Raw genomic sequence first — 13,654 nt, 5'->3', positions numbered from 1 at the left:
CACAGAATTGGAAACCACTTCAAATGCTGATGACAAGATGCCTTGCCCTTTGGTTAGGTTGAGAGTGCTTCAATATCAAGATCCAAGAAAAGCACAACAAGATAAATGCATTAGTTGATTCTGAATCACAAGGTAATCTAGTGTCCAAGAATTACTATATAGGCTTTGATTAGAGACATGTACACCCTACCCTGTAACCATTGGTTTCTTAGGGCTGAAAAAATGCAAGTCACTAGGCAGAGTAAACTTAAGTTTGCAAATTTATCTAGGTTTGTTGATGATGATGAGTGTGAGATGTTCCACAATTTATGTGTTATGAAAACTATAGGTTATTGAAGTCCACTAGCACTAAAAATTCTTTTCAAGATTCTTCTCTTTTTGGAAGCTATAGAAAACAAGAGGGCATAACTCCCCAAATACTAGGCAAATACTATATATTGGTTTATAGTCCATAGTTTGTAGACTCGGACTCGAAGGGTATTCAACAAGCCAAAAATTTCAAACTAACTAAAAACTTGACAAAAATAACTTGGAAACTTAAAAAACACTTTTTAGTTTGAAAAAAAAAACATAAATGCTAAGCAAAATATACCTACACAATGTATAAAATGGGTTTGATGGGGGTCTAGGGGCAAGACCAAGAACGAAGTCGAGGGGCACACCCTTTTCATATTATTTTAAAAGCCAAAACATAATGCTTATAAAGCCAAAAACATCAACATTTTTTGGATTTTCCAACATGGCTGAATAGGACTTTAAAAGGCAAAAACTGAATCTTTATAGCATTTTCTGCACAATTTTGGCACGGCAAGTCAAGCCATTAGACTCGCCAAATTTTTGGCAAGTTTTTCAAGAAAAACTAGGGCAAAGACTCAAGAAGTCAGGGTAGCAAAAACTTGCAGGCAATGAAACTAGAAAGTACTCAGAAACTCACCTAGTCAATGAAACAAAGGCTTTTATTTATTCAAAAATCTGAAAAGCCAACTTTAAATGCAAAGGTTTACCAACGAAGTTCACATGTATTATTAGCTTAGGGTTAAAAAACTTCTAAGCTTCAAGTTGGGGCCCTCCTTACAGACTATGTAAGATGAAACGTGCCTAATGAAGAAGGAAGCAAAGGAAGTAACATGACATCTTCAATTAGTCCTATATGACACAGCATGGCTTGACTATGTCCTCATTCTCATTCTCATCATGATCTCATCCTCATACCCATTATGATGCATTCACTAGAAAATTGGGAGTGGGTCCTCATTCTCATTCTCATCATGATCTCATCCTCATACCCATTATGATGCATTCACTAGAAAATTGGGAGTGGGCACATAAGCCCATTAAACAACTAAAAACTTACAACAAAAGAAGATACTCGAGAATTTGAATTTGAATTTTGAGGGGGGCACTGAAGCTCAACTATTAATGTTCATTTGAGTTGCAGTATCTCATGATAACTATATCGTCTTGGATTATATATAATTCAAGTGAGTGTGCATAAACAGAAGAATGAAGAAAACAAATTACAAACTGCATAATCAAGTAGAAATTAAAATTTTAACATGATTACTAAATACAAAATAAAGAATAAAAACCTATTTTCTTCCAATGTTTTCCCTTGAAACACTGAACAGCTCTTCTCAACGTCTCATCCTGGACAAGGTATTCAATAAACTATGTCAGACTTTGAATATCTGGATAAACATACTAAAAACTTTAAAACAGGTCCCAAAGACTAACGATAAAGCAATATTCAATCTAATGCTAGTAACAATATTCAACAAGTCTGAAGCATAAACTGACAAACGAAATTCGTATTTGCATTTCCATTTAGGCTTCTAAATCTTGTAAAGAGCTCTTTCAAACACACATGCTTCTGTAATTTCACACTCAAAAATCATAATTCACGTCATCACACCACCTGCATGGCTGTATCTTATAATATCCAATAGTTCTATTTATTCAATTTTGATTTACTATAAAAACTTCAGAAGAAAGAAAGATTCCTAAGATTGAATAATATGTACAATTTGAGCTTAAAACCTTAGAATTCCTGACAGTTTCATTAATTGCTCCATGATAAGTTAAACTTTACCATTTTTTTCTGATGACATTTTCCCTACAGAGTACTTAATTATATAAAGAATAATTAATGCTATTGAAGAGAAAAACTAACCTCTTCAGGTGTCCATCCACCCTTGGATGATCGTCTCGTAGGGCCTCCTATCCTCCTAAAAATTTGAATTTCCATTAATTGCCATTAGAATTACTTTGAAACACATAAACAAAAAAGAAATAAGAAAACATATCTAATTGCAACTATGCCCTAACATTGTTTTGACTTCACACTTCTTCAATATTATAACAAGAAATATGACAAGTAAAATATGCATCCCAGTTATTAATACAGAAATCAATCATTTATGAATGTCATTAAGTTCTATCCACTGAATGGGCAAACTCCAGCTTGTTACATTACATAGGAATTTTTACAAAAACCATCATACCACCCATATGTTGGATATCCTATGCCTGGGAACATGGTATGAAAGAATGTTATGAAGAATGTACATGCTTTCTTTAACTTACATACAACTATACGTTAATCCAATATTTAGTTTATCCTTTTGAGCAATAAGAAAAATAGAATCATATAACATGCAATCAAACAATGACAAGCAAAAGCATAAACATGTAAAGGAAGACAGAAAAAATCATTAGCTAATTTAGAAGAAAACCCGCACAATGAACAAATGTACTTATTAGGTACTGGTCAAAGTAGAAGATCATCCAGTAGTAATAAATTATTTACTTGAAGTAAACAAGAAAAAGTAGAAAATAAAATGTGATAGACTCACATTCTCAATAAACCAATATTACCTAATGAATTCAAATACCACAATTTTTTTTAACTTTGTAGGACATACTAACCAACAGATGGTTCTGGGACAGCAAAATGTTAAGGACGAATACTCAAAAATAAGATGGTTCCAGGATCAAAAAAAACTGTAAGATAGAAAAGTCAAACTCAAATAAGGTTCTGCCACAAGGAATTCAATAATACTACAAAATTATTTGAAACTGTTCTTTCCTGTCTAATTTCCCTGCTGAAAAGCCATGGGAACAGTTCATGCAGATACACAGTGAAATAAGACATTCATTGCAATGTCAAAGCCATCACAATTCTAGCACATGATAATGGTGCTGTTACATATCACGGAATTCCTGCTTTGGTTAAATTGCTTTAATTAACTTACCCTAAGTTGAAGCAACTGTTAGATATATTATAGACATTAATTAGCATTAGTTTCACAATGGTGATTTTAACTCAATTAGGAATATTGTCAAAACTTTATTGAGATTTCTTTTTGCTTTCTTTTAAGATAGCCAACTTGTCCTCCTGTGAGTCTATTTATTAGGCACAATTGTGATAAATATGTGCTGCCAGTTTGGGGCTTTTGTTGCTGAAACCTATTGCCCTAAATATGGTATTAGAGCTAAGGTCCTGAATTTAACCATTCAGGAAGATTCTGAATTTTTCTTTAATTGATATTTCTATTGCTAGATGGTCTTCAGCAAAAATTCCATTGCTAATGTGCACATTTTTCATTGCTCATTTTGAAGATAATACACAGCTCATACAGACAAGATAAATCAGATGTAGCACAGTGGCAGTTGTTTTAATTTTATTTTGTCACCTTCTGAAGACCACTATCATTTTAATACTGATTTGCTTTTCCTGGATGCCATCCCGCTTTAGGCTGTGTGCCAAGCAGCAGTCTGTAGACAAGAGGCAGTCATTTGAGGAAGCACTGCAGGCCAACCCAATGCGAAGGCACAGTGTTTGCTGAATAGTGTAAGACATGATAGTATCATCCACAAACTGTTGGTGGGATGAGGGAGGTAAAGAGGAAGCAACTTGCACCCCTGTAAAAGCTTTTGAGATATAAGTCTGTCAATATTTCTCCATATAACTTCAGCCACTAAGATGAAAAGACAAGGGGAGATAGAATCCCCTTTCTTAAGACCTCTTTCACAAGAGAAGAAACCTCGAGGAATACCATTAACCAAAACAGAGCACTTAGAAGTAGAAACACATTCTTTTATTAGCTGAAACATTCGCACTTGAAACCCAAACTTCCGAAGGACAGCAAATAAAAAAGACTAGGAGACTCTATCAGAGGCTTTTGAGATATCAAGTTTGAGGACCATACTAATTTTTTATTATTCTCCATAGAGTGGATAATCTCATGAGTTGTAAGACCTGCATTTAAAATCTGTCAAGACAAAACCTTTCTGATTATGAGAGATAAGGAGATACAGGATAGGCTTTATTTTATTCACAATCAACTAAGCAAATATATGGTAAGTGATATTGCATACACTAATGGGTCTGAAATCAACCAAATTGGTCACTTATTCCTTTTTAGGCACCCAAACGATGAAAGTGGTATTACGCTGTTTTAGGAGCCTGCCAGACTTGAAGAAATCTTTAGCTGCTGAAATAAAATCACCTTTAACAATCTCCCGAAATTCCTGCAAAAAAAGGACTAAAACCATCAGGGCCAACAGCCTTGATTTCATCCTCGGAAATGTCTTTCACCATCTCCTCATTTTCTTTTTCATTAAGAAACTTTGATATAACATCAAAAATGTCATTCTAAAAATTTATATCTCCAATTTGTTCATCATTATCTAAATGTTTCCTTCAAACTTAACTAGACTTCTTCGCATATTTCTCTTCCTATACCTAAGAGTAGACTGATGAACAAATTTTGTATTCTTGTCCCCTTCAGTAAGCCATTGAATTCTAAATTTTTGCTTCCAAAAGATTTCTTCCCTTTTCATTAGTTTATGCCATTCTTCTCTCAAACTTCTCTCTTTCAAACAAGTTTTCCATATATCTCCAATTTGTTCATCATTATCTAAATGTTTCCTTCAAACTTAACTAGACTTCTTCGCATATTTCTCTTCCTCTACCTAAGAGTAAACTGATGAACAAATTTTGTATTCTTGTCCCCTTCAGTAAGTCATTGAATTCTAGATTTTTGCTTCCAAAAGATTTCTTCCCTTTTCATTAGTTTATGCCATTCTTCTCTCAAACTTCTCTCTTTCAAACAATTTTTCCATGTCATAGGTCTCGGTAGCCATGATATCTTGGATTTCCTCCAAGTCTTTCAAAAGCTGCACTTTTTTATGGAAGATGTTTCCAAAGGAGAATTTATTCCAACCTCACACTTTCTTCTTAATCAACTTGAATTTTTGAGCCAAGTGATACTATACCTTATAGGAGAAATATACCATTCAAAGAATAGCCTTCTAAAGTCAAAGTGAGAAGACCACATGATTTCGTATCTGAAACAGTAAGGACCTTTCTCAATTGATTATCCCAAGTCATAAGAAGAGGATTATGATCTGAACCCACCCTAGGAAGAGCCAACCATTAGAGATGAGAAATCTATCCAGCTTAACTTGAACCACATTGTTCCCCATTCTTCTATTAGACCAAGTGAACTAAGAATATTGGAGGCCAACATCTAACAAACTTGTATTAGATAAAAAGCAGCAAAAAACACCATGCTTTCAAAGCAATCCTCAAAAGCACCAACCTTCTCAAAGGGGCAAAGAGGGGAGTTGAAATCTCTCGCCAACATCCAATTGCCATCAACTTGACTATTCATCATTAAAGATAAATTATCCCACAACATCTTTCTAGGAGGTTTAAAATTCTTAAACATTGATAAGCCTCCAACAGTCATTAGAAGAAGCATTAGTAAAAGAGACAATCGTATTGTTTTTACAATCATTAACTTTGACTCCCAAGAGGAATAAGGGATTTCACATGGTAACAATACCTCCCGAAGCACCTTTAGTGGGACTAATACTATAGATAGTAGTGGGATAGATATTACCAACAATCAAATAAAAGGCCGATTCAACCATTTTCACTTTCTAGAGTAGGAGAATATCAATTGTATCGTCCATTATATAGGTCTTAATAAGATATTTGTAAGGATTGTTTAGTCCTCTAACGTTAAGTGAAAACATTCACATTAGGAAAGGGATCCCTCTAGACCAACAAGCTTTTGTTTCTAACAACCCTACTCAGCCAAAACAACAAAATCCAACTTGTGGATTCTTGCTCATTCTAATCAACTAAATTCATTTCTAATATGTTCTTGGCCATGAAAAGTTTTCTAGGGTCCTTTGCTTCCCCATTGCACTTTCTCTAGCTACCTCCCTAGATTGGGTGTCCCCTTGGGATGGCCTTCCTTGTTTTAAATCACTCCCCACATCTAGCTTTTTAGCACCTTTTTTCCTTTTACTTTTGTGACCAAACGAAGTATTCATCTTGAGGAGCCTCTTGGAAACTCAAGGACATACTGACTCCAACACTATCCTTTATCAACTTTTCCATTTTAGACATTCCAAAATTGATTCTTGGTTGAACATCTAATCCCTCAGTTCTTTTATCTTGCAAATTTTGAACCACCTCCAGAAGCTTACCATCTTCCAGCATATGTTCCACTAAGGGGATAGAGACTAGCATTTAATGTTCCATATATTCAGACTATCGAGAAATAGTTTCCTCCTGTTGTTCCTCAAAGTGTTGCTCTTCTACATAGTCAACCTTCCTTTGGCAAACTTTTCGTAAACTTTAGGGAGGGAAGGGACAATCTCCTCGTGGACTATGCCAACTTTCTTAGAGACAACCTTTGAAGGAGAGAGACCCTTTATAACTTGCTTATTTTTTTGTTTGTCAATAAAGCAAGAAAACGGCAATGATCAATTAGACGACCATATCTATTACAGTTTTAGCAAAAGAATCCAGCATTTTGATATAAAATCGGCTAAGTCCATTTTCCATACTTTCAGTTAAGGGTTATGTAATGTCCCCTTCCTAAGGCAAATGTTTTTCTAGCAGAGTTAGCCTATCGACAAGGGTTCCCATAGGCTGATGTAGTGGATAGGGGACCCATTTAGAGGGGTCAAGTAACTTTGGAGAGGTCTATGAGGCATTTCCAGAGCTCAACCAGTTTCCTATTTTTTAGGAAGGGCTCCTATTTTTTAGGGAGGGACTAACAGTTCTCTCAAAGATCACTCGGAGCCTGTAGAGCAAAGCAGGACATCCTATGAGCATTTTTAGTTGTTTGATGATTGTCTCCTATTTTTTTGGAGCAAACTGGTAGTTCACCTATTGACCTTTCGGAGGTCGAGGAGATTGGCAGGGAGCTAGATGAGCACTTTCAGGTGAGCAAAGAGAATCTTTAATTTTTAGGGGGCGATTCGCAATTGGCCTGCTACATCTAGACATCACCCCGTGTACCAATTGCATCATCAGATTTCAGTAGGAGAGGTCGAGTGAGGGTTTTCGAATAAATTTGGGATATTAGAGTAATAGCTTTAATATTCCAATTAAATAAAATAATGTGTGCTTTTTAATAGTCACTTTATAAAATTATAATAATAAAATGATTTAATAAGTGGACTACCTTGGGAGTCGTGCAACCTAGTTGGCACAAGGTTATTCTTAAAGGATAATTTAATAGATTTAAAAGATATGCTCATGAAGGGGTTTGAACCATTCGGGGAAACAATTTTTGAGCACATTTAGAAAGAATATTTCGTAAGATACCAAGGACCCTTAAAAAGGGTACGTGCAAATTGAGGAAAGATAAAAGAAACATTTGGAGTTTCTATTTGGCATTATTGACATTTTCTTTTTCAGCTTGGCATTGTGATTTTGAAAAACTAGAGCAAAGGGTTTCAGAAGTTGATCGTGGAGACAGAATCCTTCACAATTTTGGAATGCTTACAGGTGTGGAAGATCACCCAAGAGCAATCCTACAGGTTACATCATTCAGAGAATTGCAGGGAAGCCTTAAATATTCAGATCTAAATGGAAATCAGAAGAGATTTTCAGTGGTTCAAGGACAGATTGAAACACATTTGTTTGCAGATCCATTAGTGCAGCCGCTTTAGACAGACCGTACCTTTCCAAGGCTGGCCGTACACCAGCTAGAAACCCAGGTGGGAGTTGGAGGAACTCTTTGGACAGCGTTTACATGCTGTTTCAGACTTGCAATTACATCAGACCTGGCCGTACCGGTTGGGGTCAGCAGATTAGTCTCAAACATACATTTTTACATCACCCAATGTAGGGTTTTAAATTCATTAAGAGCAGATCAGATTTGTATGCACATCTGCAACTAAATATCGGGTATGTACATTGTCTCTTTGATGCCCTAAAAAAAAGTCAAATAAATTATCATTTGCTGTTCCATTTTCTGTTCTTTAAATTTTCAGAATATTTACATTATTGCAATCATCACTTATTTGTCAAAAACTCAAGAAAAACCTAAGAATCAGAAAACTACCAAATCACAAAAAAATTGAAAAAAAAAATCAGACCAGCATTTGAGATCCAGGGGTGGATCATTACTTTTTGTATAGCAAACACTAACCTTGATTTTTGTATAGTAATTTTATCAATAGTTATGAGTTGCCCAAATGAGTTCGCAATACTATGGAGGATCTTAGGGCTCAAAAACTTAAGAGGCAGTCCAGAAAGAAAGAACCAAGTAGGGGCAACAACATAAAGATCAACAAAGGGGTCAAAACCGAGTTTGCTTTTACAAAGAGAAAAAGCCAATTCTATGCGCAAAAAACAAAGGTCCTTTTGTCAACACCTTAAGAATGTCTTCCTTATTAGCAAATCTAAACAAGAAAAGACCATCAACCATGGCACTCATAGGCACACTTCCCTTTAGTTTCCACTTTATTGGTACAAGAAGGAACTAAGTCAATATTGGGTCTAAAAGCAAAGAACTTGCCAACTAGGGCACTCTCCATTCCTGAAATAGCTTCATCCATAAGCGAATCCAGCAAATTAACTGCAATACCTTCTTTAGAGTGAATAACAATAGAAGCAAAACAATGGTCTGCCCTTGCAGATTCAAATCTGACATGTTTGTCAACCCATGAAGAAGGGCCCATCCCATTGAAAAAAGGTTCAACATCCTAGCCTGCAAGACCAACAAGAGATTTTTGAGCATTGAAAACCTCCCTCGAAGCAATATTGATAGGACAGGCAAAACCCACACTAACATCCCCAAGGAAAACATCTAATGCAGTCTTGTAATAGAAAGACGAAATAGCACATGCTTCAAAGACGGCACATGTAATGAGGGGAGCCCACAAGTGGGCCCCCACCATGATTTGCATACAAAAGATTTTGCCAAAAAGTTGTGGAGAATTTAAACCTAGCAAAGCGCTAACATATTTATCAATAATAATAAAAACAATTTAATTGTTATAAAGGGCAAGGTCCTTTAATTGCTATGCTTCTTTTACAAAAATTTATGCTATCTTGTCATAGAAAGCCGAAATAGCACATGCTTTAAAGATAGCACATGTAATGAGGGGAGCCCACAAGTGGGCCTCTGCCATGATTTGCATACAAAAGATCCTGCCAAAAAGTTGCAAAGAATTCAAATCTAGCAAAGCACTAACATATAATATATCGATAATAATAAAAACAATTTAATTGTTATAAAAGGCAAGGTCCTCCTTTAATTGGTATGCTTCTTTTACAAAAATTTATGCCAACTTGACAAATTACAAGACTAACCCCTCTTCTTCTTTTGCTTCATCAACTTGACAAATTACAAGACTAACCCATCTTCTTCTTTTGCTTCTTTTTCTAACGCCTCTTCTTCTTTTTCTTCTTCAACTAGTTCTTCCTCCCCAAATACCTCCAAGTATTCTAAACCACCATTCAAGAAAAATACTTCCTATAATTTCTAAAATTCTCATTATCAAAACTATATTATAATTCCACTAACACATCATACTAGAATCCCCATCACCTTTGCATCTCCTCCATCACACTATACACACCACAAGAATCAAGCAAGCCATTAGGGTCTCCATTCACTCTTGCGCACATCTCACTTTGGCACTTCATCACCTAGGATCACACATTAACAAATTCCTTCATACTTAAAGGTTAAAACTAGACATACAAGGGGCTAAGATTAAGGTAGGCTCTTGAACCAAGACACCATTTGTCTTCCCCCTTCAAAATTTTGGAAGGTGGTCTTACTACTACATGCATTCTTCTTAATTTTGCATGCACCATGGGGAAGCTCGATTTTTAGGAAACAACTCCAAAGAATTTCAAATCGTCACAATTAGTAGTCAGTACCACCTACATTGGATCATGAACACACCCATCAGACACAAGAAAAGTATTGGGGTAACTATCACAAAGTCCATACTTATTAGCCTAAGAATGAAAATAAGAACCTGATTCGGGCCATTTCTAGTTCAACATCTAGTATATTAAAATTAAACAACACCTTTGAGATTTAGAATCCAAAAGTCATACTTATCCAAATCGTATAAACATAATCAATGATGACATTATGGTACTAGTTGTTTACGTTGATAATCTTGCCATCACCAATTGCAAAGCCAAGTCAATTCAAAAGGTGAAGTCTAATCTCTCTTCCATCCTTAAAATGATCTCAAGCTCATCTATATTGTTTAGGAAATTTAGGTTGTTTAGATCTAGATTTTGGCAACATAAGAGTGTTATATTTCTATCACAAATTAAGTATGCCAAGGTTGTTCTAGAAAGATTCAAAATATGTGACTAAAATGTGTCATCTACACCCATGCAAGTTGGGATAAAACTATCAACTAACATTGATTCACCATCTATCGACCAAAAAAAAACATTGATTCACAATCAATCAATGACTCAATGTATCATTACTAGTGGGTAATTCAATTTACCTTGCCACCACTTGACTAGACTTGTGTTTTGAAGCAAGTTGTCTTTCTATATTCATGTCAAAGCCTCACGAAGAAGATTGGCAAGCTACAAAACATGGTCTTCTATATGTAAATGGAAAACTCAACTTTGTCATACTTTATCGACACTACCAATTTCATTCTATTTTAGTTATTGACTCCATTTAGGCCAAAATAGATGATCTTCTTGCTCTACAACTAGATGTATCTTTATTTTCAAATCAATATATAAGGTAGTTGTTAATACATGATGTAAGGCAACATAATTGCAACAAATCTTGGTCAATCTTCAACATGGTCCCACTAAACTGACTTCATTCTTTTTCAATAATCAAGGAGTCCTCAAAATGCTGAAAAATCTATTCCATCATGCCAAAATCAAGCATACTGAAATTCATCACCATTACATCTGCGAATTGGTTAATAATGAAGTTGTTTGTCTTTATGATTGTCCTTCAAAGAAGCAGATAGCAGACAGAATGAGGTTATTTTTGGTTTTAAAATAAGGTAAATACATTCAAAATCAAACAGGCCAAAAGGCTAAGTATTTATGATATTATATTATTGTCCTATGTAGGAGAAAAATTCAGACATAATGACAAAAAAATTAATAGAGATATATTTGTCAAATTTAGAGATAAGCTTGGATTTGTATCTGCTTTTAGTCATTAGCACTAGTTTCACATCGGTAATTTTAACTCAATTAGGAATATTGTAAAAACTTTGCTGATGTTTCATTTTGTTTGCTTGTAAGGTTATTTCACAAATAGCCAACTTGTCTTCCTTTTGTAATCCTATTTTATAGTCACAATTACAATTAAACTGTTCTCCTCTCTGTGGCTTTGGTTGCTGAAACCTACTGCTCTAATAGCAACAGTATGTGATGTGCATACTCTCAAATTCAAAAATGGGCCAACAAAAGATCGTATTGTTCTTCATCAATTAATTGGAATGTCATGATCCTAATTGACTACAACCACTCTAAAGCAGATGTAATTGGAAGTTCGGTGCATTTCTCTGTCAACAGACAGAAATCTAATGCAGAAAAATTTCTGATTTAAATTGGCTGCATTGTCATGGACAGCAAAGTGTTGATTTCCTAAATGTATGTTAGCAAGAATATTACTGAAGTTGTATGCTCCTCGGACATAATCTAAAAACTAAATGCCTTTAATATTTGAGATTCGGTGCTATGAATTTTTCATGTAAATGTTAATGGTTAATTGAAAAAAAGGTCAAGTAACTTAAGGGTTCTCAATAGAATCTCAAATAAGGACCATTGTATCAAAGGAAAAGGTAATTTAGTAAATTATTTTACATGAGATAAGGATTATCCATCAAAATTCAAGCAACTTCCTTTTGAATAATAAATCCTATTACATATAGGAAACCTCATCCTTGCATCTAACCTGCACATAAAAGCATCATCTTACCTTTCAAACTTTGACCTTTATCAGAAAAAAATAACGGATTAAATAGCAACTCATTATTACTCCCCTACCAAAACAACTCCCACCATTCCCATCCCTCTTCACTTTGGACAGCAGAATCACTATTTATCACCCAACTCCTCTTAGGCTTGAAGCCCATTATACCCAATGCTAACAAATAATGCTGAAAACCTTGAGGAAAATGATACCCAAATTCATGTACCAGCAACAACCCTGTTGAATATAACTTAGCACATCATTACATATCTCCAAATTCCCAGGAGATCATTACTCAGATTGCTTTAGCCAACATTAATCATGCCGTTAGGATGCTTTAAAACACAATTGAGCCCCAAACATCGTCATTTCAATCAGCTTCTCAACAAACTGCATGTCATCAAAGACAACCCAAAGGCCATCACTGGATGTCTTAATAAGCACAAAGTAGACTGGCAATTCTGAGGCAATAATACAAAAATCATCTCAACCAAATGGAGACTACTAAAGGAAGTATAAGTGTTGATTGAATACAAAGGGAGGTTGATATTCCAACAACCATTTCAGTATTATCACACACAAAAAGGCCCCAGTTATTTAAGAACTCCAATGCCAATGAAAGAGCATGTCATGAGGAGCCATGAAACATATAAGCTGGATGTTCAGGGGAAGGAGCTATAAGTTGGAATTAAAACACTAAGTGCCACACAACACCTCAATCTCAAAAAGGGCAGGACACTGCACCACAATAATTTGCACAGGGTATAAGTGTAAAAAAGCAGAAGAGATGAAAAAAATTTCCTTTATCTCTGCTTATTTACACATACTCACACAGCTTCAGTAGCTGAGCTTAGTTTGTTCTCTTTCTGTGTTAAACTGTTCTATTTATTATTCTTTTGTAGAAATGTTGTGCTTTCTCTACGGATACTAACTAATTCTGCTATAAAAACTTGACTATCAAACCAAGTACTATTAGTTATCTGTCAACATTTTCTAGATTGAATGTTATTCTTGTTATAGCTGTTTGGCACTCTTCTCCATAGTGCTTGGAATCTTCCTTTCTAAGCTTAATTCTTTTTCGAGGAATTTTGTAACATTCAATACCTTTTTCAATATAAATATATATTTCTTTATCAAAAACAATTGCACTACCATGAAAGTATGATTATTGCATGTTGGTATCTAAGATTGTAGCAATAATTTTTGTTGTTGGATTTGAGGAACAAAGGAACACACTGCAAGGCTCAAAAAAAGTAATCTACAAAGGATCAACAATCAAAGTAAGAATCAATTCACCTATGTTTGATGAGGAAGACACAAGTTGCAATGCAATGCCCCAGTTAGATAAAACAGCAGTAGCAGCAGCGGTGGAAGATAATGGAACAACATAATATTCAATGTTCCATGGGAGCATT

General features: G+C 35.0%; 1 protein-coding gene across 2 annotated transcripts in view; it reads right to left on the bottom strand.

Annotated features, from left to right (window-relative positions):
• The window catches only part of LOC131033308 (uncharacterized), a 115,114-nt gene that overhangs the window by 89,578 nt on the left and 11,882 nt on the right, over positions 1-13,654 (bottom strand). For both annotated transcript variants that reach the window (XM_057964494.2, XM_057964495.2), the window contains exons 3-4: positions 2,171-2,225; positions 1,590-1,647 (exon numbers count right to left, since the gene is read on the bottom strand). In XM_057964494.2, the coding sequence (XP_057820477.2) occupies positions 1,590-1,647; positions 2,171-2,225 (113 nt within the window). The remainder of the gene's footprint in view (positions 1-1,589; positions 1,648-2,170; positions 2,226-13,654) is intronic.

Source organism: Cryptomeria japonica, chromosome 6 (assembly GCF_030272615.1).
Source record: "Cryptomeria japonica chromosome 6, Sugi_1.0, whole genome shotgun sequence".
Classification (NCBI taxonomy): Eukaryota; Viridiplantae; Streptophyta; class Pinopsida; order Cupressales; family Cupressaceae; genus Cryptomeria; species Cryptomeria japonica.
This window is presented reverse-complemented; position numbering and strand designations above follow the sequence as displayed.